At 43.4% G+C, this 27421-nt stretch overlaps 2 protein-coding genes across 3 annotated transcripts; one reads left to right on the top strand and one right to left on the bottom strand.

Annotated features, from left to right (window-relative positions):
• Positions 1-49: 49 nt before the first annotated feature.
• tyms (thymidylate synthetase) lies at positions 50-3644 on the bottom strand. The gene is made up of 6 exons (XM_077553977.1): positions 3336-3644; positions 2821-2894; positions 2333-2507; positions 1795-1896; positions 1162-1409; positions 50-1053 (listed from the first exon to the last, which is right to left on the bottom strand). The coding sequence occupies exons 1-6, from the start codon at positions 3556-3558 to the stop codon at positions 916-918; spliced, it is 960 nt and encodes a 319-aa protein (XP_077410103.1). The 5' UTR covers positions 3559-3644; the 3' UTR covers positions 50-915.
• A 209-nt stretch (positions 3645-3853) lies between these two features.
• Positions 3854-27373, top strand: LOC144040120 (collectin-12-like). Of its 2 annotated transcripts, XM_077553972.1 has the most exons (11): positions 3854-4553; positions 5729-5779; positions 18491-18613; positions 20496-20744; positions 22628-22714; positions 23332-24375; positions 25084-25566; positions 25664-25800; positions 25875-25984; positions 26788-26936; positions 27036-27373. In XM_077553972.1, the coding sequence occupies exons 1-11, from the start codon at positions 4472-4474 to the stop codon at positions 27044-27046; spliced, it is 2526 nt and encodes an 841-aa protein (XP_077410098.1). In that variant the 5' UTR covers positions 3854-4471; the 3' UTR covers positions 27047-27373. The 2 variants fall into 2 exon arrangements, with proteins under 2 accessions (XP_077410098.1, XP_077410099.1); XM_077553973.1 differs by lacking the exon at positions 20496-20744 and having other exon boundaries at positions 3858-4553.
• Positions 27374-27421: the final 48 nt, after the last annotated feature.

The following is a 27421-nucleotide window of genomic DNA, read 5'->3' on the forward strand; positions in this document are numbered from 1 at the left end:
CTCCTGCTTTCTAAAGACGTTAATAAGAAGACACATGGAAATCAAAGCCCACCGCTAACCTTTTATTTAAATAACATTTTCAACACACAACCTATTTAGAAACATGAGTACAAAGAAACGTGACCTTATCTGCTTTTTTTTCTTCCTAATCACGACTTGAAAGGAGACATATTATGGAAATTAGCTTGTGTACTGATTGTTGAGTCTCTGTAGTACAATGGAATTAATCGACAAAGTTGTTAGCTGCTCAGTTCCCAAAACGTGTTTAATTTAGTTTACATAATGATCACAGCTACATCGAGCTCATCTGCACGACTTGGCTACTACGCTAGCTTAAGGTTAGCCATTTTGCAAGCACTTTGAAATGTTGCTAAATACAGCGACAATGGACTCGAGCTCCGCCGCCTGTCGTCAGCATGACAAAAACAGCACACCAATTGACAAATTGCGATTCAGTAATGCCTCCACGAGTGAAAACCCAATCGACTCTTTACAGTTTGGTTTTGGTTAAATTAGCCAGTGGCGGCTTGGCGTAAGTGCTATTCATTTGCAGTCTAGACGCAGTGTCACAGGCTTTCATAACACAATAGATTTGTTGATAGACACATTTTTTGAAGAATACTAATTAAAAAAAAAAAAAAAGTCGCCAACACTGAGTAACCCTCAGTTTGTACCGCCGTCCCAGTTGTCATGGGAACTCTTTAAACAACGGATATTCGCTCAAATAAATACATGTAAACAAATAATGTAACAATGCTTACAGGTATATATTCTTTATCCTCGACAAAAAGAAGTCTAATGTTACAATAACTTACTGAATAGTAGAAGTTTTCTTTGTTTGTGTCTACATGTCTCCTTCGTAACATGTACTTTGAGTGTTTTTGTGACATTAAGTGACTAAAAAAGCGACACGCCTCACACGGCCATCTCCATCTTGATGGCTGGGTGCGGGTTGTAGTCCACGATTTCAAAGTCTTCGGCGCGGAAATCGTCAATACGCTCCACTTTCCGCAGGATCTTCATTTTGGGGAAGGGGCGGATCTCCCTCTGCAGCTGTCAATCAAGCGAGAGCAAACTATTCAATGGATGTTAATGAGGAGAATTCAGGCGCATGCAAGATGGCTTGGCCTTGGCGGAGGTCTGCTTTCCAATGGCACCTACCTGCACTTTCAACGGCTCCACGTGGTTGACGTAGATGTGCGCGTCTCCCAACGTGTGGACAAAGTCGCCGGGCTGGAGTGCCGTGATGTGCGCGATCATGTACGTGAGGAGGGCGTAGCTGGCGATGTTGAAGGGCACGCCCAGGCCCATGTCGCCCGAGCGCTGGTACAGCTGGCACGACAGCTCGCCGTCGCACACGTAGAACTGGCACAGGGCGTGGCAGGGAGGCAGCGCCATCAGAGGCATGTCTGGCAAATTATACAATTAAAAGCCACAAAATGAGAGGCAAGAAGGAGAAGTTACACGTTGCATGCGACAAGACGTCATGCTATTTTTTTAATGGTAAAAATAAGTCATGATAAATGTTCATTATATCACACTAAAAGACTGTTACAATTTCACATCTTTTTTTTTTATTACAACAAATGTTGACTGTTGAAGCTTTCACACATTTTTAGAAATGTGTATATTTAAATATAAAGTTAAAATACACTACTGATTTTCAAAATGAATGGCTTTTTTAATTAGACATTTTTGGGGAACAAAATGTGTGACTTTTGTGTCTTTTTGCCTTTTTAGGCTGATCAAAAAAACCAAAATGGAGGCAGTGAGGGCAAATGCGTTTGTCTACACCTTTTGGATTCCACGCGCACATGATGATGCGCCTGTCCTCTGGATTACTCTTTATGGTGTCGATGACTTTCTGTAGCTGGTCCACGCCTTGCCCCGTGTAATCTGAGGGAGGAAAAAGATCAATAAAGTTGTCCCAAACTTAAACTTCATAATGTTTCAGATATGATTAAAACAGACATGAGGCCATTCGGACCACCAGAAGTGCCAAAATTAAATAGGTAAATAAATACATAAATATGGATGGCAACCAGTTCAGGGTGTACCCCGCCTACTACCCGAAGCCGGCTGGGATAGGCTCCAGCTCCCCCTCGACCCTTGTAAGGAATAAGCGGTTAGGAAAATGGATGGATAAATACACAAATAGAATTCTTTTTTCCCCCCAATATGTCTCCATTTCATTACGCAGCATCTAGTTTTTTGGGCAACAATATTGACAGAAGAACACAGGCAACATTAGTGCGAAGCCATCGTCCACCGTGCTGGCCGCACAAAACCCGTGGGAGGCTAAAAGCAATTTAAACAGCTACTGGAGCAGTACCGGCGTGCATGTCGGTGTACTGGGCGCCGAAGTGGCGCCACTGGAAGCCGTACACGGGGCCCAGGTCGCCCTCCTCGCGCTCGGTAAAGCCACACTTGTCCAGGAAGCTGCGCGAGCCGTTGGCGTCCCAAATCTTCACACCTTTCTCCGACAGCTCTTTGGAATTTGTCGATCCCTGGCAAAGCAAAACACAGAATGCCTCACAATTGATAATAAGCTACTTTAAAATACAACTAAAGTCGCTAATAAATACATCTATATGCATCTATCTGAGTATTTTTTGGTGTGGTAGTAGCATAGAAAAGTCTAAATCACAATTGGCAGCGTTGGTCGTAATATGGTATAGTAAGTGCCCAACTTGAGAAAAAGTCCAGACCATTCATCTTGAAATTGCTAACATTATTCATAAGATACATTTGAAATGATCAATATTAATGTTTTGAGGTCATAGTTTGTCTTATCGCTTAATTCCGATCATAGACACAAACCTTGATAAACCAAAGCAACTCTTCAAGGATTCCTTTCCAGAATACTTTCTTGGTTGTCAGCAAAGGAAACTGATCTACAAAGCAAAAGTTAGCAACACAAACACATATTCGTATCTATTAAAAATATACTTCTAGACCTAGTTTAAGAGGCACTCATTAATGAGACCCAATTCAAAATGGCTGCCTTGATTACAAACAATGTTAATTGTCTAGTCAACGACGTATGGCGACAGGCAGAACAATTCAATACGCTTCCACCAGATGGCAGAAAATACAATTAACCTTTGTATGATGATGATACCAACAGAACAAGACCGGCCCGCATTTCAAAGTGAGTACAGTACATTAAGACGAAAACATCACTATTTCATTATTACTTGTAAATACTTTGTGAGATTTGTTTTGTGATGTTCCGCGAGATATTTCTTATGTAAAATATGTAAATGAGTGTGAGCTACTTCTTCATCTTTCTACAAGCATAATGAGCTCAATGAGAGGCTTGCGTTCAGGCTTACTTCGGAGGCTGTATCGAGCCTGAGCGCCGAACACCGAAATTACGCCGGTCCCGGTTCGGTCTCCCTTCTTGCGGCCGTGCTCCAAGATGAACTCCACCTGGTTCAGATAGCCGCGCTCGTCGCAAAACAAACCCGGTGAGCTCTTCTTCTCCTTCGCCTCCTCCTCCTCTTTTGGCTTCTTACCGCCGTGTTCCCCGCTTGGTTGGTCCATCGCGGCGGGCATTTTGTGTAGAAATTCAAATAAAAATGTCACTTGTGTTCTCCAAAACTTTCCACGTGATGTGCAAATTTCAGATACTGGCCAATAGCAGAACGAGAAGAACGTCCTTGTTATTGTTGAAGTCTCGCGAGAACTAAAAATGGCGCTGCTCTTCTTTTTTGAAGAGAATGTTATTTTAAACTAGGCAGTGACTGAAACAAGTAGAAATATGTATTTATATATGTATTTAAGATAGATGAATGAGTTAAAATGAAATTTTTGTAACCCATTGTATGGAAATACGATGTTGAACTAAATGAAAATAAATGTCATGTAAAGATTGGATTTGGTTTAGTTTTCACAAGAGCGTGTCTAAAACGCTCAGTTTCCTATGTAACTCAATAAAAAATGATTATAATAGATTTGAATCAATAAACTAACGCCAGTAGAGTGATACAATTCAATGAAATGCTGATTATTGATAAAATACTTAAATTATGGTATGGTTTTGTATTGTATCCGTGCTAAACTAACATATATTCTTGAGGGATTAAACTGGTGTGTTGAACTTCACACACACATGCTAAGGAATTTAAAAATATACAATTATATTCTACACTAACCTACTGACAACGAAACATTTGCCTTTTTGCCGAGTGAATAAATTACAAACGCTGAATTTCCGTTCCGGACTTAAACTTTGAAAGTAATAACCGGAAGTTGCGACATCTAGCTTGACTTCTCCTTGACGTCAAGAGACAGCGAGAGAAGAGACAGAAACATCACATCAGTCGCGCTTCAAGGGAGCACAACAACGATGGGATTCCAGCGCTAAGCGTAGCTTTCTATTACCGCCTTGATTTTATTATATATATTTTTTAAGCAATTGCCGTTCTTAAAATTGGGGAACTTTTACTTTTGCTCCACTTTGTGGCGGATGCTGAGATGCGCACGAAGTGACAGACGGCGCTGCTCGTGTCTTCTTCTGTCCCCAGCGACCTATCCAAACGCAATGAAAGGTATCATTCATATCTCCTCTTCTTCATCATCATCATCTATATATATATATATATATATGAACATCTGCCTCACAGGCAGCAATAATAATAACAATGCAATAAAATATTAGAATAGAGTTTGCAGCAATGCATGCATCATGTTAAAAAAAGGAATAAATCCAATGCAGTATATTTTTTTTGCCTTTTATGTTAACATTTCAGCACAGTACAATAAATTTGCATTTAGACTTTCGGAACAGTTTTTATACATTTATTCAGATAAATTTTATTTCATATAAAGTATGTGTAATACATTTTAATTCAATTACTTAAGTACACTTTTGCCCCTCTATTTATGTGCAATGGTAATGGTCTGATTGATTGGCGATTAGTCCAGGGGCCTCTAAAAATGGACGGGTGATTAGCGTTGCGAGCATCTTACAGCAATTGTACTACAAAGTGATGCATGGTTGACATCACCACGAGTTTAATAGTAAAGTGATCCCTCCCTCACCAAAACATCTCATCAGTCTCTTCCCCAGTGAGACCCCCCCCCCAAAGTCAGCCCCATCTGTTTACCATTAAACCTTGAAGTTCTTCAGCGTAGTGTAGTGTAGCGCTATGCTCCCGGTCAAAGGGAACTCGAGGCCTGCTACACACATAAGAATTTTTACAATCTTTTTAAAAGATTGTTTGTTCGACCCCACACGTGTCGTTTAAACAAAACAAATCAAAAGCAGGCATTTAACAGTGTTGGTGTCCTGTGTGTGGTGTGCTCAGATAATCTCAAAACAGATCAGAACACACATGAAAATGCTGTTCATGAAACAAAATCGAGGCAGCAATCTGGCGCGATTGAACAAAAACCAAGAAAAACAAACGCTGCTTGATCGGTTACGCTGATACTATGCCTCATGCCAGTTATTGCGCAATACACAGGAAGTCCGCTAACCTGTTTGACATTCCGCATGTAGCGGATTTTTATGCTGTGCACACCTTGCGCATCGCACTGCAGCCTCATAGCGCATACACAACGAATGCTTTGCTAAGTGCAGCGCGAAAAGGCCGGAATAATTCAGAGGAGTCGGCAAATTCTTCACAATGTATAATAAGAAATATTTGAAGCCAGTTGTAGGTTTGACTTTTGTTTGTAGTGCAAGCTATTTATGGCATGTGTTTCTGATTATGTCACGCAGACGACTTTGCAGACGAGGAGGAAGTACAGTCTTTTGGATACAAGCGCTTTGGTGAGTGATAAATGCCCCCCCCCCCCCTCTAATTAAGACAGAACCGCTTTACCTAAATTCCTGTGATAAGGACCATTAGCATGTTTAAATCCTGGCAGGGAAATATGGGTTAATGCGCCATATCCAAACCTCAATGGCGTCAAGAACTTTTCTAGAAAAATGTCTGGCTTTTATCCAAATAAATCCATCGATATCCCCCACCCGAAACATGCAAACATGGCCGAGACCGCAACTATGCAACGTTACGCAATATGAAATTTCGCGAGGCGCTCACGAAAGGGTGAATTTTGAACACAAGCTGCATTGTAAATTGTTTTGGAGAAGAAGAAGAAGAAGAAGAAAAAAAAAAGCATTACTGTCTAGCTGAGAGAAGCTTTATGTGAAGTCAAGTCAAATTTATTTGTAGAGTTGGCAACCGTTACGGCAACAGCCTCAGACGCGGTCATCACCACGTAGCTCCCCCTTCATACAGGAAAGGAGGGGGGGAGAAAGGAGAAGCGGCAGTAAAACAGGCCTATGTGTAGTTCAACAACGCTTATACACAATATTGTATTCATTATTTGTGACAGGAGGTGTTTATTTACTATAATGGCAGTCTTTTATGTACAAATGTTTCTAACAACAAATAAATTACTATTACCATCAATGTCAGCTTTACTGATGCCATGTTTACTTTTTAAAAATTTTTTATAACCAGGACTTATTTAATATTCAGTGATTATTTGGGGCATGGTGTCCATTTGAGCAGAATCCAGTATTTGAGGAAATCTATGTGTTGAAAAATGAGGGAAAGGTACCACTCGCCTATATGTGTTTTGGAAATCGCTGTCAAAGAAAATAATCACTTTTTCTACCATACCCCGTATAATACGAGTGCATAGAACTCCTTTGGTCCACGTTTTTTAATATTTAATATCATATCGTTTTTTCCCTCACAATTCACAACACCAATATTTGACAGCTTTCACATTTCAAACCAAACCATCAGTTTTACAAATGTCACATTTATATATATATTTTTTTTGGAACCAGGACTTATTTAAGTTGAAGTTATTTGAGGCATGGCGTCTATTTGAGCAGAATCCCGTATTTGAGGAAATCTATGTGTTGAAAAATGAGGGGAAGGTACCACTCGCCTAATTCCTACAGTATGTGTGTTTTGGAAATCAAGCAAACTGTCCAAGAATATAATCACTTCTTCTACCATACCCCGTATAATATGGCTTAATTTTTTTCATATTGAATATCGTATATAATATTTGACGGGTTTTTCAAACCCAACCATCAGCTTTACAAATGTCATGTTTACTTTTTTTTTTCTTTTTTTTTTACCAGGATTTATTTAACATTCAGTGATTATTTGGGGCATGGCGTCCATTTTTAGAGCAGAATCCAGTATTTGAAGAAATCTACTGTATGTGTTGAAAAATGAGCTGAAAATCCCACTCGCCTAATGCCTTTCTGGAAATCAAGTAAAATGCCAAAGAAAATAATCTGGTTTTCTACCATACCCCATATAACATAAGTGAATAGAACGATATTTTTTTACGAGGTACGACACACTCAATGATTTATTGCATGTGAGAAGATCTATAGAGCAAATAATCCGTTTTTACCTACCATACCTCATATAATTAGGTGGAATGGAACTCCTCCTCATTTTTTAAATTCATTGTAAAATACTCTCAGTCATTCACACATCGGGGTTCACGGTTCAGTGCTGTTGCGTATTTTGGGGGAGGTTTTCAGCCCCGCGTCGGCAGAGCACAGGCGCCCCCAAACTGTGTTCAAACACATTCCCTGTCATCCGAGTCACCCGAGGAGGAGCATCCTGTTTGTTTTTGCCAGCCCGAGGCTTAGATTAGAAAGCCATGAGGAGCGCAGGGAAGTCTTTTATTCCGATGAACTCTTGACTTTGTTCCAGGAGAAGAAAGTCAAGATTGCTTTGCTGTTGTTTCTCCCCCTCTGCACGTCTTTGGCCTCGGTGATCTACGATGAGCTCCGTGACATCAGCGCGGCCGAGGTGCAAGCCAGCGTGCATGACTCATAAAAAAAAAAAAAAAGGTTGTGAAAAGTAATGAGTCGGCTTTTCTGGATGGAACGTACTCGAACGTATTCTCTATCTTACACAAACATCACCCGGAAGGTATGCGCACGTGACGTATATTTACACAAATGCACAATCAGGCATTTGTAGGACTTGCATGCATGCCAGATGATGATGATGATGAGTGAATTCATATGGCAGGCCTGGATGGCTGCCACGGTACTCAAGGTTGAAACATGTTTGTTAGTTCCTGTAGGGTGTGTTGACGTAAAAATAGCCATCAGAGTTAAAAAGCAAACCACCTGACGGAACCTTTTTTTTAGACGTCACACACGCTTTAGAGTTGACAACGTGCTGTCACTATTGAATATTTTTTAGAATCGATTAATCAAACGATCCATCGACTAATCGGATTCATTTGAATTTTGCATTAAAATATATTCAATAAACTCATTAAAACCCAAAAACGTGTAAATACGTTTTTTTAAATTTGTTGTTTTATACTAGAGCATACATAAGGCTTTGATGCAGCTTCTGGCCTGAAGAGGTCGCTTAAAGCAATGGTAGTTATTACAAAAAAAAACGGGCAGCAGGTGGCAGCAGAGTATAAGAGATCAGCCAGGGCCATATTGCAACAAGCTCCTTTTCCCAGTGTTTTCAACAGGTTTGTGAATAATGATGAACCTTAGCTAGATTCGAATGCTAATTGCTGCAAAACGCAAACAGATACAAATATACTTTTTTTTTCTGATGGAAGAACCGACTCTAATCTTTCTTTTGGTAGGTTCCATGTTTGTATAGCAATAGAACACAATATTCTGTGGACCTTGCAAAACCAGTCAAAATCCGGTAAAACAGCCGGGAGCAAAGGGGGTTGCTTCAGTGAAAATGGCTGGGAGTGAATGAGTTTCACCACGCCAGGCTTAGAGTACTCCTGAAGCCACAAATGGGTGTCCGGGTGTCCTGCTTACAACCGTATGTGTCAACACCTCACAGATTCAGGTTCATTTTCGCCTAACAACCAACAACTCATCCAAAACAGAATCAAACACACTGCCGCCTTGTTCCTGTTACTGTGCAGCATGATGAGTTTAGCACATTCGGCCATGTGATGCTTTGCTGTGTGTTTGATGGAGCGCCAGGAATTTTGGATTGTCTTTGCAGTGGTTTTGCGGCCTCTTTTATAACGTACAGTGTTTTGTTGTGGTCTTCTTCAGTTCTGGTCCTTTAGACCTTCCCGCTGCTGTATTTGGTGTACAGCAACAAAAAAAAAACGATAAATGATGTAACAGGAACAAATCTTGTTCCATGTCAGCCCCCGTGTCTTGAATGTGATATTCAGCGTGAATGTAACAGAGCGTGTAAACAAAAAATGAGATGATGGACTGCCAGACAGTTGGGAGGCGAGATAGGAAGCCGTCAAGGGGGATGGATCACCCTGGGGAGACGGCAAGGGAGGGAAGTGGGAGACGGTGGAAGAGATGCAGCCGGTGTTGGAGGGAAGAACAGGAAGAGGGCCGATGGGCTCCCGGGTGGGGAGATAAGAGGCGTTAAAAGAGTCAGCTGGAGCCAGCGAGAAACGCTCGTACATGCAAAGTGACCCTCGACGTGTGGAAGGAAAAACTCTCAAACAGGAAGAAACCTTAGACAGCATTTCATTGGGATGCCAACAACAGTAGGAGGGAACCAAATGGCAGTTTGACAGCGTAGTCGATATGATTGATGGATTGACAAATGACTGATCCTCTACCCATTGGACTCCAAAGTAATTGGTTTACCTTTCTTAGGGTCAAAGGGGTACAGTTCCTTGCAGGGTACTACGACCTTGTTGGATTCAAGACCACAATGTTCCTTTCATCATGGATCGGTTGTGTTAGGGTTTTATGGTAGAATCTGAGATGTGGACCCAATTGCAAGGAGGCGGAAAAGGAGTGAACAGGCAGAGGGAATGTGTAAACGTGGTGATTTTTTGGATAAGACAACTGGACTTGACGTGACTTGACGTGACGTGACGTGACGTGACGTGACGTGACGTGACGTGACGTGACTTGACTTGACTTGACTTGACTGGACTGGATGTGACTTGACTGGATGTGACTTGACTGGACTGGACGGGACGGGACGGGACGGGACGGGACGGGACTGTACTGGACTGGATGTGACTTGACTTGACTTGACTGGACTGGATGTAACTGGACTGGACTGGACTAGACTAGACTAGACTAGACTAGACTAGACTAGACTAGACTAGACTGGACTGGATGTGACTTGACTTTACTTGATTTGACTGGACTGGACTGGACGGGACGGGACGGTACTGTACTGGACTGGATGTGACTTGACTTGACTTGACTTGACTGGACTGGACGGGACGGGACGGTACTGTACTGGACTGGATGTGACTTGACTTGACTTGACTTGACTGGACTGGATGTGACTGGACTGGACTGGACTGGACTAGACTGGACTAGACTAGACTAGACTAGACTAGACTAGACTGGACTGGATGTGACTGGACTGGACTGGACTGGACTGGACTGGACTGGACTGGACGTGACTTGACTTGACTTGACTGGACGTGAGTGCACTGAACTGAGCATCACGTGACAGGACCGGACTTGGCTTGACTCAACAGGACTGGATGTGGTGAAACTTGGCTTTGACTTGGCTTTGGCTACAAGGCATGGCTAGCAGGCGGTTATACACGACGAGACAAGGAACACATAACTAAACACCGACACAGACAACCAGAACACCCCAAATCAAACGAAACCCCAACCCCACAGAACCGTTTTTCCGAGGCACCATTTTCCAGAGTGACGAAAAGCAGCACTCTCCCAACACTCCCTCCATCTCTACGACTCACACCGTCATAACCCCGGTGTCCTTGACGTGACCCGCATGCAAATGTCAGGGGAGCTGTTGCCGCAGTTCGCCGGCCCGCTTTTTTTTTTTTTTTTTTTTAATGGACTCCGATACGAGGGTCTGACTCATTGATTTGGTAATTCGACACACAGCAGGAAGCAATCCAAGGCACCTGCGTCCTTTTTAGTGTCTTCTATGAAAACGTGACAAAATTGACAACATTTTCTGTCCTGTTCTCGCGTGTTCGAGCGCGTTCTGAAATGGGACGTAATGGGTTTATATTTGCAAGTCTCCGGTGTCCGTCGAGCACTAAAATCCCAAACACTTCCCAGAAGCAGAACACACAGATTGCTGGTACCCCCCCCCCCCTTCCCACCACTCAGTATAAACCATGGTTCACCAATTCCGGTCCTCGAGGTCCAGAGTCCCGCAGGTTTGAGATGTTTCCGCCCATTAGCACACCTGATTCAAATAATCAGCTCACATGCCTGTCAGATGTCACGTTGCTGGTTCTGGCGATTGGATTTTCGAAACATTGCGTTACTCAGCAAATTTTCGCACCATATGCCTGGGCCCAAACTCTGATCGCTCATCATCTAAATGAAATCTTTTAGTAGTGCAACCTAGCAGGGGACATTAAAAACTATAATTACGCAATAAGTTGTGCTTTGGTTACCAGATAACGATAAATCACTCAGTCTGATGACGTTGATTCACGCGCCGCCGTTTCCTCCAGATGACCTTTAAACAAGCAGAGCCGCATTCTGCCGTTGATTAATATTCGTCACACAGACGTCAGACATCTTTTGTGCTAATGCATCACACAGCTTTTGTTGTCTCGCGGTTGGTCTCAAGCACGCGAGGAAGCGCCACGCGGCTCCTGCTCGCTTACCCGTCATTTCAGATTGTCAAGGCCACGCCCCCTCGTTCCCTCTCTAGACCACAGACATGCCAGGCCACCCAGAAGGGAGTTGGGCACCCACGATGCCGCTTAACTTTTCCATCAGTTGCCCACCCGGGAGGGAGAGCGGCGGCCGGTCATCGGGCTCCTGCTCGTCTTTGTGTTGCTTTTGGACCTTTCGGCGTGTAATTGAATGTTCTGCGTGTGGTTTGCTGTCACTCTTCAGTCTGAGTTATTGTTACGAGTTCATCCGCACCAGTGATCGTCCTGTTTCCATTCACAAATTCTCTGGTGCCTTCCTTTTGTGCAAGTCGAGATTTGGGACTTGAGTCTTAATCGGATCGTTTCATCCATCGATGGTTGGTCTGGACTTTTGCGCCCGGTGGATCTTAATTCGTCGTCTTGCTAAGATATTTTGGTCTTGCTAACCGTTTGGGGACATTTTCTGTTACAGTAAAGTCCGACTCCATATCTCACTGCTATGAAATAATGTATGGATTCATCTATGGAACGACGACAAGCGGATATAAATTGTCTGCGGTTCATTGCGTCCGATTCAATCTGACAGGACTCTGCGTGACTCATTTACGACTTCCTGGATTTTGGCAGCAGGAAAACCAACTGTAGCTTGGCGTGTTTACATTTCGGTGGGCCCAAGAACATGAAGAACCGAGATGTGTCAGCTATTTTAACAGCAATATCTTGAATACCAAATTGTTCCATGCTGTCAGAAATCAGCATCGCGTAGGAGTCTGTTTCTTTTCCTCTTGGACTCCAAGGTAACTTTCTAAGGGCCAAAAGGGACGGGAATTTTCGCCATTGGAATCCAGTACCCCCCAACCCCCCCTCGATCCAAAGTCCTGTACTGAAGGTTATGTTGGTCAGGGCAGTCTGAGAGTCGAGCTTTCACTTTACTGAACGCCGTCAGTCAAAGAAATGTTCTCCTTTACCCCAAAATCTTTCCAACAGCCAAGCCAGGCAGAGAAAGACAAATGCCTCAAATTCCGTTTTTTGGTGGGGAGTGGGGTCGGGGGTTTATTATCCCAGCTGCTCATCAGAGGGAAGATGTTATTTATTTTATTTCGGCATTACTCCGTCTAGTGACATGTAGCTGTTTATTTTACTTTGAAGCACTTGCCTTGGCTTTTGACTGCGTTGGGAGATTTTTCACATTTGGGATTGGGAACATTAAGTGTAAGTTGCCTTTTGGAGGAGAACTTTTTTTTTCTTTCCAGGCTCTTGTAGCTGAAAGTGAAACTCGTCTTCTTTATCAAACGTTTGAGTTCAAGCTGTCGGAAAGAACAGCGGCTTTTGAATTGTGTTGTTTTTAAGACGATTCAATCTTCCTCATTACGCTTTTATGCTGGCGTCTTTTCGCCGGCATCGCATTGCATTCATTACTATTGTTTTTCTAGATGCTAATGAGGCGGTCATTAGGCCACACACACACACACACACACACACGTGCGCGCGCGTCGACTGCAACGTTTGGATTGTTTCAACTCTCATGTTTTGCTTTGTAACCCAAACCCGAGTCACTCGGCAGGCCCCTCAAATCCCCTCCGCTGAGTAAGTCCATTCCTTATCCCAACTCCACTGTTGATGTAGTTCTTTGGAAAGTCGACCTGTTTGTCTTTGGGAATCTTTGCAGAGCCCAACGAGGCCTCCTGGGCCGAGGGAGGTGGCCGACTGGACGTGGGGGGGGGGCATCAAGGGTCCATAGACTCAAACTCAACTCAAATCAACTTGGCATTTTCAGGGATGTGATTTTTCCGCTAATTCGCGGAATTCCGCTTTTTTTATGTCCCCCACCAAAAAAAAAAAAAATCCGATTTTTTTTTATTTTTATTTTTTTTAGTAGTTCATTGTGTATGCACATGACTCCGACAGATAACATCTTCTGCTATAACAAAGACATTTGTGGTATGCTCTAATATGAGTTACTTTTCATTTGGTCATGATACAATTATTTGTTCATGAAATTTGAACTCTTCAACATTATTTATGTGTTAACTTAGTAATCACATTAGTTAGATATGATGATATCCTCAGTGATAGTTTTTAAAAGCAAAGGCAGTCCAATGTTTTTGAATGTGACTGATTTTGAGTTGACTAAAACTGCCATTTCATATGGGATAGTTCAATATACATTGAAAATTTATGCTGTTGTTTTGTCTATTTCTTTGTCATGTGAGTGCATTGAAAGTACTTAAAAACACGGAAAACCCATGAGCTCTAACCCTAACCCTGGACCTAGCTGGGTGCCAGCGGCCCCCAGACCCCCGGCTAAATTTTCAGATAATTTCACTTTGGTCAAAACACATCCCTGTGTACGGTGTTCCACAGGGTTCAATTATTGGGCCTCTGCTGTTTTCATTGTATCTGCTGCCCCCTGCGGTTCATCTTAAAGAAAACAAGTTGTGGTTGTTTTAAAGTGCTCTATGAATAAAAAAAATAATTTGAGTGACTGCAAGATTTGCAATGCCAAGTTGAGCAATTCTAGTCCAGCATAACTCGCTATCTAACTAAACGAACACTTCCTTAAGATGCATGGAGATGGGGAATACAAGAACACAACACTTTCTGAATTCAAGGTGAAGAGAGCCAGATTCAAATTTTTTTTTTCTTGTTCTGTCAAAAAGGCCTTGTTCTTGTCTTCCTCATTTCTCAACTGGATGATGTCACAATCTTGGAGAGACTCGTGTGGATAAATGTAGCAGGCTTCAACAGCTCATCCATCACAGCGTTCTGTTTCTCACCTTCCAAAGATAAAAAAAATATATATATAAAAAAAAAAAGCCCTCCTTAAATCCCTGCTCTCTAGCCGTCTTTTAATGACGCTCCGTCGCAACCGCAAGCCCGCGTGATGGAGGCGTTTGGTTTCCATCACGCATAATAAAAAAGACCAAGCCACACATGAAGTTGTGTTGTTTTTTTTTTTTGCCAGGGCCCCAGAGTCATCCCATGAACTTAGAGGAATTTTGGCCCTGAGTCCGCACTTCCTCTCATTGCGTCAATGGCAGGTAGAAAGAAATGTGTTAATTGCGCGCGCCAACATTAGCACGAGAAGCTGAGAATCCTGGGAGAGAACCTTTTGTTTTTGCAACATCGTTATTTTAACCGTTTTTTTTTTTTTTTTTTAGGGTAGGTCAAAAAGTTGGAGGAAAAAAACACAGTAAAAAGTTGGGGTGGGAAACACCGTAAATGACTCCATTACAAAATGGGGAAAAGAAGACTAACAAAGGGTAAGAATGAAAACATGACAAATCATGACGCAAAACTAAATCTTATCCCCAAACAAAGCACAGATCATGACAGGAAGAGATTCAAACGGCGAACCTCAGCAGTGCGTGGCAGACATGCTAACCGCTCGCGCATCGTGCTGCCCTGTCAATCATCCGTAAACTGCAAAAGCATCACAAATGAATGATTCCGCTAAATTGGCATCAACTGCACTCAGGAAGCTCTGACCAGAGATTCAAACCCAGAACTTTCAAACGGCGAGGCAGAGATGCCTAACCACTAGGCGACCTTTGCTGCCCAGTTTGGTCATCCTTGTTCTCGCCAGTTGGTCATTGAAATCTGGATCCAAAACACACTCCTGGAGGCCGTCAATGTCAAGATCCACATGGAAGTCCTCTTCATTTGGAGTTTGTTTTTGGAGAGAGGCTGCGCTTCAAGGTCACCCGAAAGTCAGCGATTCGAGTCGGTGAACGTACACACAAACACGGGCATGCCATTGTGAGGCGGCGCAGGCGGCTCCGCCGTGTGGGCGGGAAAACCGAGATGTGTATGAGTCATGGGGGCCTCTGTCGCAACCCACCCGCCCCACAAACTTGGCAGCAGATTGAAGTCTATCAGAAATGTTGCGCAATGTCTTCTTCTTTTTTTTCTCGTTAAAGTCGGGCAATAAGATTCGAGGTTTGCATAGAGCTGGACTGGTCGTTTACGAGCTAATTCAATTACTTTTCATTGTGATGCCGGCCTTAATTCATTGATTTGTCCTTTTGGAGTCGATCTGGTTCCCGGAGCGTGTGACCTCATCGCTTTGCGTTCCCATTTGTCACTACGGAAACCCTGACAGCTATTTACAGTAAATAAACGTCGCGTTTTAATAAGTTTTTTTTTTTTTTTTTTTCCCGCATTCGTTGGGGCCAAATCCTAAACAGAAGAACAAGTTGAGCGAGGAGGTTGAATTTTATGCCCCGATTTCATTTGTTGATTATGCAACTGATTCCCATATAATGGGTAGAAGGCAGAACTACTGCACTTTAACAAAAATATTTAGCCTCAACAACAACAACAACAACAACAACAAAAAAATCAACGCAACAGTTGCCATTAGTCTTTCTAAGTTGTGACAACTTATTTGAATGGTGTTGAACTAACAAACAATGTCACTTTGGATGAAATAGCTTTTCCTCTTCAGTAAAAGATGATCACGCACTGCTTGCTTAATAAATTGAGGACACATTTTGAAGTTGGCAACTTAAAAAGAAAGAAGAAAAAAAGCGTTAAGACAACTGACTTTTCCACTTTGAAGTAGGCTGAGCTACTTTAGCTTTGAAGTATATGCTAGGCTGCTTTCGCTTCTTGTCTTAACTCATTCACTGCCATTGACGGCTATAGACGTCAAAAATTCATTTGAACAATTTCTATTAGTTTAACACTTTTTTCTACTCTTTAAATTTGATCATCATGCGAAAAAACGACTTGTTTAAAAAAATAATAATTTTTTTTAAATTATTTATTAATTTATTTTCTTCATCCCTTTTGACCAAAATGAATCAATTGCAAAACAATCACTACTGTGCTTAAAGGTGAACCAGGGAGCAAGTTCAGACTTTGGTCGCCCCTTGTGGTTCGAAGCCAGCTGTGTTAACCGCCATGTGTCGACATTGGGCTGCGCCGCAAGTCTAAATATGTGTTAATACAATTTAAAGAGGCCGTGGTGGGATTTTACACAACTACTTGGGCCGGAACCCCAGCCAACGTTTTGGAGCTTTGAGAGCTGAGGTCACTGTAAAGTGTGTGGTCAGTAATACTCAAGTGTAGTCATGCTACGGTGCATTTTTCGTTGAGGATGTTGCTGCTGATACCACTCAGCCACACCGGATTTTGAGGTGTTTTAAGGTTATCGGTTTTTAATGAAAACTAGCGTGAAAATGTGATCTTCCATCAGTGTAACAATTGGATGGCTTGCAGACATGAGGGGACAAGGACTTGTGACAAATTACTTACTTGGCTTGCATAGTGTTTGAGTTGGGTAAGAATCAAAACCATGAGAGGATTATATTTCTCCCGCCCCCTTTTTCTCTCTCTCGTTAAATTTCCTCCCCCCCCCCTCCAGTCTTTACGGTAATCCTCCCGAGCTGGCAGGTTGGCAATGCGGTGAGATGAACTTCCTTCCAACGTCTATAAACTCAAGCGCGGGGCGGGCCTGGGCTGGCTAATCGAAGGAACGTTTTGATAGGAGTTAAACTGAATCGCTGCGGAAAGCTTTGCCACTCGATAATCGTGTCCTGCTAACTCCACTAGGGTTAGGGTTTAGGAGGTAGGATTAGGGAAGGGTTAGGAGATGGAGTTAAGGTCAGGGTTAGGTTTACGAGCTCGGATTAGGTTGAATTTAAAGACGCAGTTTGCACTATTAAAGTCTAAAGTCTAGTTTTGTTAGTCTCTTTAGTTTTTAGTAAATGAGGGACTGTCATTTTTGTCAAAATAATAATTATTATTCTATATCATTATATTTATTTTTTATTATTTTATTTTATTATGTTTATATATATATATTATTATATTTTATTATATATATTTTTTTATTACTTTATTTTATGATTATATTTTTAGTTTATATTCTTTTATTTTATTATATATTTATTTTATATTATTTTATTGTGACATAAAGTGATCAAAAATATTTTTAATAATTTGTAATTATTTTCTATTTAAAATACATATATATTATTTTACATTATTATATTTTATCATATTTTTTTATTTTATTTTATTACTCAATTTTTTTTATTTATATATTTTTTTTATTAATTTAACAAATATGACATTAAATGATTTTAAAAATGCAAACGATGTAAAGTTTGGAGGCGGAGTTAAGGGTTAAGCGGGTGGAATGTGAGCTAGGCTTAATGTTTTGTTTGCATTTGTTTTAATCTTTAGATTTACACGTACACTAAAAAAAATATCTAAAGTTTGGCATGAAAATGCTACAGGCGGTGAGGACAGAGCTGGGTCAGGAAAGGGATTTCGTAGGTAGGGTTGGGGTTGATAGGTAGATTTTGGATGACAGATTAGATCAGAAAGTAGTGTTTAGTCCTTGGGTGTGAGATATGAGGTGGGGTTAGTTTGTGGAAGGTAGAGTTAGTTACGATTTTGCGTGTGGAGTAGCTTTCATTGCAGGTGTATGAAAACTTGACCCCCTTCACACACACACACACACACACAAACACTTCCTGAATTGCAAATGAACCACAGCTGTGTTCCCGTAAGCGTGTTCCACAAGTCCCAAACCTATATGTCGACTCCTCCCCCAATTCTACCAGAAGAATGGCAAAGTTGATCTTCAACAGTCTTTCCATGACATGACGTTGCAATCGTTTATTTTCAGGCCATTTCATTCACGCCATCAGGTTTGTTGAAACTTTTTCACTTGGGGGGGGGGGGGGCATATGGAAGAAAACAATCATGAATGTAAACAACTTTGCGGGGGAGGAGCTTGTTTTGATGTCCCCTTGCCCCCTTCACCACCCGGGGGCCCAAAGGGAACTGTTTCATGTAGACCCCAGGCCCATGTTTGTCCAGATGTGGGAGTCCTGGTCATGACAAAAAGTTTTTTTGGGTCAACTTTACGTCTAAAGCACAATGACTTTGATTGCCTCCGCAGCCATCCAGGAGGGCACCCGGTGCACCAAGTGTAAGAAGGAATGGGCGCTGAAAACCTCCATAGCTTTGCTCTACGCGCTGTGCACGCTCCTCACCATCGCCGTCGCTGTACTCGGATATAAAGGTAAGATGGGGAACGTGGCGGGATTTTCACATTCAACGGCTCTTTGTTTATGTTATGCCCCGGCTGACTTTGCGTGAGAGGCGGGGCGCTCCCTGGACTGGTCGTCGGCCAATCAAGAGGGCACGTAATGACCATTCACACTTCAATGAACCCAATGTTCATGTTTTACGAATGTGGGAGAAAAACGGAAGTATCCGGAAAAAAACATGAACGCACGGAGATGTAGCTGGGATTTGAACACAGAACTTCATTGTTAGGCAGGTGTGATAACCACTAAACCACTGTGCTGCCCTCAGGTTCGATTCAGAATAGTGATATGAATTAAGCAGCCAAATCTAGCCGTTTTGTTCCATCTCACGGGGCGGCCATTTTGCCACGTGCTGTCGACTGAAGATGACGTCAATGTTGCTCAGGTCTCAGGTAACAACCAATCACAGCGCAGCGTCACATAAACAGGTGAGCTGTGATTGGTTGTTGCCTGAGCACTGAGTAACTGTGATGCCATCTTCAGTCGACAGCAAGTGGCAAAATAAATAAATAAATAAAAGTAAAAATACGATTGTTTTTAAACAAAAAATAATAATTGAAAACAGATGAGCTCTGATTGGTTGTTGCCTGAGCACTGAGCAACTGTGATGTCATCTTCAGTCGACAGTAAGAGGCAAAAAAAAAAAAGTAGCAAAATAAAAAAATTATAAAATAAAAAAAAAAAGAAATAAAAAAAAAATATATATATATATATATATATATATATATATATATATATATTTTTTAAATTAGAAAACAAGTGAGCTCTGATTGGTTGTTGCCTGAGCACTGAGCAACTGTGATGATGTCATCTTCAGTCGGCAGTAAGAGGCAAAAAAAAAGAAGTAGCAAAATAAAAAAAATTATAAAATAAAAAAAAAGAAATAAAAAAATTAATTAAAATGTAAAAAAAAATATATATATATATATATATTTTTTTTAAAATTAGAAAACAGGTGAGCTCTGATTGGTTGTTGCCTGAGCACTGAGCAACCGTGATGTCATCTTCAGTCGGCAGCAAGAGGCAAAATGGCCGCCCCCTGAGATGGATAAAAATGGCTGGATTTTGCTTCACAACTCATATTCCAAAAATACAATATTAATCAGAGGGTCATGTTTAGACTAGTGAGGTCACATATAGCATATTATTGTCAAGAAATGTTTAAGGTTGACTTCCCCGTTAATGCAGAGATTTCTTCTTCTTTTTTTTATATAGAGATATATGAATGTAGAAATAAATGTCCCATACTCCTTGTTTTGGTTTGATCGTCCAAAGGGCCCTTGCCTTATCCCGATTTTAAACCATTAGCATGCAGAGTATTGAAAAGTGACATGAATCCAGCCTTGTTTCAGTTTCACCTCCTGCTAGCATGAAATATGATCGCTGCTTCACTCTTTGCTTATTCGGACGCCAAAAGAATTCTTGTCCGTGGTTGGCTACTTTTCTTGAGTTTTATTGAAAGACAGCGATGCAGCGGTGGGGAAAACTCATGGAGTCAGCAGCAGTCTTGGCCCCGTCCAAAGGGAACAAAAGCCAGCCAGTGTTTCCTCCCAAAAGCACGTCCGGGTGAATTGACCCTTCAAATTGCATCCATCCAGACGTCTTGCAGCTCGTGCCCATCCCAGAAAATTCATTCGATCAAATCTCACGTGCCTTGCAGAGCTCGACTTTCTAGTTTCATGTTTTCCAGGTCAAGTTTGGTCTTTCGTGAAACTGGACTCGGAATGCTCTGACCATAATTGTTCTAAACATTGCCATATGCACGACCCCCCCCCCCCTCCCCTTATCGTCTTTTTTTTGTCGTAACGGTGAAGTTACGTTAATCTGTTCAGGGGGTTATCTTTGCGTCTCCAGGTCCCCCTTGCGCTCTCCGCTGCACGCTTTCATGCCGGCCTAATCGATCCCAGATGGGCCGGGAACGAGCGCAGCGCAACTGCGGCCAAATTGGGTTTTTACTGACACCGGAGCAGAACTCTGTCAAGGGAACCAGACCTGGAGTGATCCACGAACCTTCTTGTGACTCCTCTCGCTCACCGAGCTCTCCCACATCCTCTCGACGTGACCTCTCTCTGACCAGATTGACACAAGCAAAGGCTAAACGAGGTCAGCCTGTCTCGGGGCTCCATTGGTTTTCCCTAAAAACGGTCAGAAACTGAAATGAAAGTGGCAAAGGGGTCACATTTCCACCTTGCCTCACCTTTCATTTGGGTAATTGTTGTCATTTTTTTTGTGAGATCTTAGGTCACCACTAGATGTATTGTTTTAGAAGCGGTATAGTGGAGGGTGACCACAGTTTCAAAATTAAAAACCGGGACATTACAATTTTGCTGAAAATCAAATTGATGAGTCTTTAAATTGTCTCGCTTTTAGATGATTTTGCCACAAATTGATCCAAAGGAGGAAAACAAGTCTGCACGTGCATAAAGTTAGCTAAATATCTTAGCATGGTGGTAGAATTCAAATTTTCAACATTTTCTCATGACGCCAATCTTAAATTCGGCTAACGTGAAGCTAAGCTAACTAGCCGCATTTCCCACGAATCTCTTGTCTCGTCCTGTTTGCACAAAGAACAATTCTAACAAGAAAGTCTTAGCTGATTGCTAAGTTAATGTTTCCTATATACGAGCCTTTCAGTTGTCTAGGTTGTGTCTGATTTGGCCAAATATTGATCCAAAGGAGGAAAACAAGTCTGCACGTGCGTAAAGTTAGCTAAACGTTTTAGCATGGTGGTAGAATTCACATTTTTTCCATGACGCCAATCTTAAATTGCGCTTGTTCAGCTAACGTGAAGCTAAGCTAACTAGCCGCATTTCCCACTAATCTCTTGTCTCGTCCTGTTTGCACAAAGAACAATTCTAACAAGAAAGTCTTAGCTGATTGCTAAGTTAATGTTTTCTATAGATTAATCTTTAAATTGTCTAGGTCGTGTCTGATTTGGCCAAATATTGATCCAAAGGAGGAAAACAAGTCTGCACGTGCGTAAAGTTAGCTAAACGTTTTAGCATGGTGGTAGAATTCACATTTTTTCCATGACGCCAATCTTAAATTGCGCTTGTTCAGCTAACGTGAAGCTAAGCTAACTAGCCGCATTTCCCACTAATCTCTTGTCTCGTCCTGTTTGCACAAAGAACAATTCTAACAAGAAAGTCTTAGCTGATTGCTAAGTTAATGTTTTCTATAGATTAATCTTTAAATTGTCTAGGTCGTGTCTGATTTGGCCAAATATTGATCCAAAGGAGGAAAACAAGTCTGCACGTGCATAAGTTAGCTAAACGTTTTAGCATGGTGGTAGAATTCACATTTTTTCCATGACGCCAATCTTAAATTGCGCTTGTTGAGCTAACGTGAAGCTAAGCTAACTAGCCGCATTTCCTACTAATCTCTTGTCTCGTCCTGTTTGCCAACCGCTCAGCTCCCCAGCAGAGAAACCCAAAGCGGTCCCCGGTTTCAGGGGCACGTTCACCTGCCGAGGCCGGCCGGTGCTGGCGGTTGTGGGTCGACTCCTTGAAATCCCAGACACATTCCAGAGGAAATGAACGCCCGTGTCGCCTGTGGGGGCGTGAAGAGCCTCCCCTGCCACGGCGGCGGCCTCCCCCGGGTTGTCTTTGATCCCCCGCCCCCCCCCCCCCCCTTGTTTACTAAAGACCCCTCCTGCCAGGTCACCTCCTGTCCCAGGGGAAGGTCCTCCATCCTGAGTCTCTGTCACTGACCCCACAGGCCATCTTTGCGGGATCTATGTGTCTCTTTCTAAAAGTAAACCTAATTAAAGCTGAAGTTATTTACTTTGCTTGACTTAATCCAGGGAGTTTACACTAATCACTTCCACCGTTATTGCATGTCTGCGAGAAATGTCCAGAGATTTGTTCAATGCTTTCTGCTGATCCTTTTTTCATAAATGATGTCTGTGGTTAGAGGCCATTCTGGCTCATGAGTAAAGAACACCAAGGCGACGGTCATGCTAACCTTCATCTTGTGTTTTGTGGCAGTGGTGCAAAGAGTTGACAGCGTTTCCGAAGGCATCGCAAATTATGGGGGGAAGATTATCGCCGTGGAGACGGACTTGAAAAAGCTAGGTAAGTAAATGTCACCAGAATTTCTCCAGAAAATTTTAAGGGTAATTTACAGGGTAATAATCGGTGTCTCAGAGGCATTGGAATTTGGAGGTTCTTCTGTACTTGTTCTTAAAGGAAGTTGGCCTATGCTAATCTCCAAAAAAATGTTAGGGATTTGATTTCAGGGTGATAGTTATGGATGAACCACAAATCACATGAATTTGACCTCAAATGCAAATTTCCAACTGGTCACGGTTACATACTATTTTCACAACTGGTTAATCTCCAATAAAATGAATAGTAACAGAGATAGCCGGCAGAGACCCAGGAAGTCACAGAAAGGCAACGCAATTGCCGAGTCACAAAAATGTTGTGAATTTTGCCATAGAGTTTCGTTAGAGAACGGCAAATTGTACAAAAAAGTACTGGAACATTGGACAGTTGCACATGCGGATTCGAAAGCTTAAGAAGATACATTTAACTTCACCTGGAAAGGTCATTTTAGGTTCATAAACCTGAAATTTCACCTGAAAATCCCAAATATATCTGGAGCTTCTTGTTAGGAGCGATTTGTTGTCAATTTGTTTCCCATTCAAAATGGCCACCGTCTGGATAATCAAAGAAATGTCCACCTTCAGATGATCAAAGTGGAGAAAAGTCCGAGAACGCCACCACAGCCATCCATGCCTTCAAGAGTAAAGTGTTGGCCCTGCAGAGGCAACTATCCGCCATGGAGGAGCACCTCCACGGAGACCAGGTCAAGCTGGGTCAGCTGCAACACCTGGGCTCGGAAATCCAGAGCAGTCAGGCCTCCATTCGGGGTCTGCTGGACAGCAACACGGCCGCCTTGCACTTTGTCAACGGCACCCTGCACTCCTACGGCGGCGTCCTCGGGGGTCTGCAGGACGACACCGCCCGGCTGCAGAAAGAACTCCAGCAGCAAGTGAAGCTCCAGAATCAGGTCTTGCTGAGCATCGGCGGCCTGAACCTCACCCAGGCGCAGCAGCGCGGCCTCATCGAGGCTCTGCACCGCTCCGTGGACGACACCAGTCAGAACATCCAGAAAGTCCGCAATGACTTTCAAAGTCTGGAGCAGACCAGCAGACAGACACTCACTGACACCGAGTGGCTTCGGAGTAAAGTGTACAACCTGCAGGTTCTGGCAACAAATGCGTCGGTGCTCTCCAAAGCCAACAACGACAGCCTGGAGGAAGTTGGATCCCAGCTGGCCTTTGTGTCCAGCCAGTTGCAGAACACCAGCAGCTTGGCCGACGCCCATGACCAGTCCCTGAAGGAGATCCTGGACCAGCAGAGGGACTTCAGCAATCTTACATCGTCTAAATTCGAGCGTCTGGAGGTGCGGCTGGATGAAACGGAGCAGGGCCTGGACCGCGTGACGGGCAACGTCAGTTTCACCACGCAGCTCCTGGGCGCCGTCAACCTCAACCTCAACTCCCTGCGCGGTTGCTCCGAAACAGTCGGTCGCCACTCGGACTTGCTGACGGGCCTCAACGGCAGCATGGCCGACATGACGGCGGAGGCGGCCGGACTGCGATCCCAGCAGGAGGACCTGGCGGCACGTTTGGATAAAGAGGTCACCAGCCTCTCTATCATCATGGAGGAGATGAAGCTGGTGGACACCAAGCACTCCCAGTTGATCACTAACTTCACCATCCTACAGGGTAAGACCTGAAGTACCTTTTTTATTTTAATTAGATTACTTTTTTCAGCACGGTGGGATTATTGGCAAGAATGACTGCCTTCGAGCTGTGGGTCGTGACCGAAAGAACAAGATCCCGGATACAAGCGGCCGAAATGATTTTTCTTAGCAGGGTGTCCGGCCTCTCTCTTAGCGATAGGGTGAGAAGGTTCGTCCTCCGGGAGCTGCTGCTCCTCCCCATTGAGAGGAACCAGTTGAGGTGGCTCGGTTATCTGGTTCGGATGCCTCCTGGACGCCTCTCTAGAGAGGTGTTCCGGGCATGTCCCACAGGTGGGAGGCCCCAGGGACGACCCAGGACACGCTGGAGAGACTATGTCTCTCGGCTGGCCTGGGAATGTCTTGGGAGGAGGAGGAGCTGGTGGAAGTGGCTGGGGAGAGGGAAGTCTTGGCTTCCCTGCTAAAGCTGCTGCCCCCGCGACCCAACTCCGAATAAAGTGGTAGATTATGGATGGATGGATGGACTGCCTTAAAATTCTTCAGGGTCAGGGTTAGAATCTCGGTTATGGTCTTCCTGTGTTTGTGTGGGTTTTTTCCTGGTATTCCCACATTCCAAAAACATTGAAGACTCTAAATGAAAGTGTGAATGCTTGATTGTCTGTGACCTGCCATTGGCACTGTAGAAAGTCAATGGATGGAAGGTTCCTGTACTTAGACTGCATTTATCTTTCAGGTCCTCCTGGTCCCAGAGGCCCACGAGGGGATAAAGGACCTCCAGGCCCAACTGGTCAATCAGGTCAGAAGGGCGAGAAAGGGGACAGAGGTGCCTCAGGGATACGAGGGCCAAGAGGAGAGCAAGGTATTCCAGGCCAGCCGGGTCTTCCAGGCTTAAGGGGCCTTCCGGGCGTCCCAGGCAACCCAGGGTCCAAGGGCCCCAGGGGATCTGGGGGAAGGGCTGGACCTTCTGGAGGTAAAGGTGAGCCGGGCACCGCCGGTCTGCCGGGTCGAGACGGCCAGCCTGGTCCTCAGGGGGCACAGGGCCCACCGGGCATCCGGGGTCCGATAGGGCCCGCTGGAGAGCAGGGGCCAAGAGGACTGCAGGGACCAGTGGGGCCTCCAGGGGCTGCGGGACCACCTGGACAACCGGGAGTTCCCAGCCTCTTGAGCCCGGTGTCGCTCCAAGATGAAGCGGTCGCGCCGACGCTGGGGTCACCAGGTATGACCGCTTTAAATATCTTGCATGTTTTCCAGTAGCGGGCACTGCAATTTCACCGTATTTGATCGTTGTGACGATATGATTGGCTGTTTAACAGATTGTCCACCTGAGTGGCTTCACTACAGGGACAAGTGCTACTTGTTCTCCAAAGACTTGCACAGCTTTGATGATGCAAAGGCCACTTGTGAACGAAGCTTGGCTTCGTTGTTGATCATCCATGACATGGACGAACAGGCGAGTCCCAATCAGTCAAAGAAAAAAAAAAAAAAACGTTCCAAAAAATCAAGTTGTTTTTGTTTTGTGTTCAGAAATGGCTGCAGAAGCAGACGAATGGCAAGGGTTACTTCTGGATGGGTTTGACCGACCGGGCGGAGGAGAACGTGTGGCGCTGGCTGGACGGCAGCCAACCAGCTTTCACGTCAGTACTCATCACTGGGAATTCATTTTTACTCAACCGCAGACGGTTTGTTTGTGGGAAAATGTGAACCAATGTTGCAGCGGTACATTACCGTTCATGTCAATGTGAATATGAAGTTTAAAACAGTTTTCAGTCCGCTCCCTGGTACATTTATACATCAGCATCACTGTTGAGAATGATATACAGTAAAACCCGATCCAATGCGAGTTACGGGTTCTCAGGCCCGCTATTTTGCACACAAGATGGCGGTACACTATTGTGTTTCCTGTGTCAATTTGAGAGAAGAAAAGTGAAAACAGGAAGTATTTCAAGTACAGCCTAGTTTTTGTTGAAGATTATTGAATGTCAATTCTCTTCGATCCTGCTTTTTATGCCTACAGAAAGCAAGAACTGTACGCAGAGGTGGCAAATCTAGGGCCAGAAAGTAGCTCCCTAGCTAGCTCCCATTTTAGAAGCTAGCTAGCTAGCACCAGGGGCTAAAGCCAAACTGTGGCAGGGTTTTTACTTTCAGGACCTGGATTTGCCACCTCTGACTGTTCAATTAATAATTCACATTTTTGGGCATGATTCTTAATTTAAATTGTCAGATAATAAGGGATATTTACGATATTTATAATGCACATAATTTTTTGTCTTATCCATGAATTGTTTTGTCAGTATTTTATGTGTTCAAATTATTTCAAAGGTGTGTTTAAAAAAGTGCCGTGAATGCTATAAAAAGCTTATTTCGTTTTTTGCATCTTGATCGTAACAATGTATATCAATGTTTTGCGTTTGAAATATTGGCGTATAACTGGTTACAGGAAGTGGAAGCCCGGCCAGCCCGACAACTGGGGCCACGGCCACGAGAGCGGCGAGAACTGCGCGGGCCTCATCCACGACGGCCTGTGGAACGATTTCTTCTGTGAAGATCTCATAAGCTACATTTGCCAGAAGCCACAGACGCAAACGTGTACGGGCGCCGAATCTTCTCCATCATTTTTCTTCTTCTTCTTCTTCTTCTCATTATTGTTCTCATTCTGATTAATTGGACTTTCCGTGATTTCTTCAGGGAGCTCGTAGCAGCAAAGGCGGTACGGGGACAAGGACGGACGGGGGGCAGCTAGACCGGACACCGCGCAGGTTCTGGTCCGCACACAAACGTTTGGGACACGAGCAGCTTGAGTGCAATACAGCAGCAGCAGCAGCCAAAGGAAGGACAATTGCTTTTTATATACTGTATATTTTTTTTACAAATCTAACAAGTGATTGATCTACATTTTAATGTGCAACTGAATATCTGAATGTATATTTCACTATGCAACTGTGTAGGAAATGAGCGATTCATTACGTACAATACATTTTTGATTTTTTTTTTTTTTTGTGAGATTAAAATGTGATAAAACTAAATGTGCGACCTTCAGTTGAAGTTCTATCTAGTACATGTCGCGCGACCAT

The sequence above is a fragment of the Vanacampus margaritifer genome, chromosome 20 (genome assembly GCF_051991255.1).
Source record: "Vanacampus margaritifer isolate UIUO_Vmar chromosome 20, RoL_Vmar_1.0, whole genome shotgun sequence".
In the NCBI taxonomy this organism is placed as follows: Eukaryota; Metazoa; Chordata; class Actinopteri; order Syngnathiformes; family Syngnathidae; genus Vanacampus; species Vanacampus margaritifer.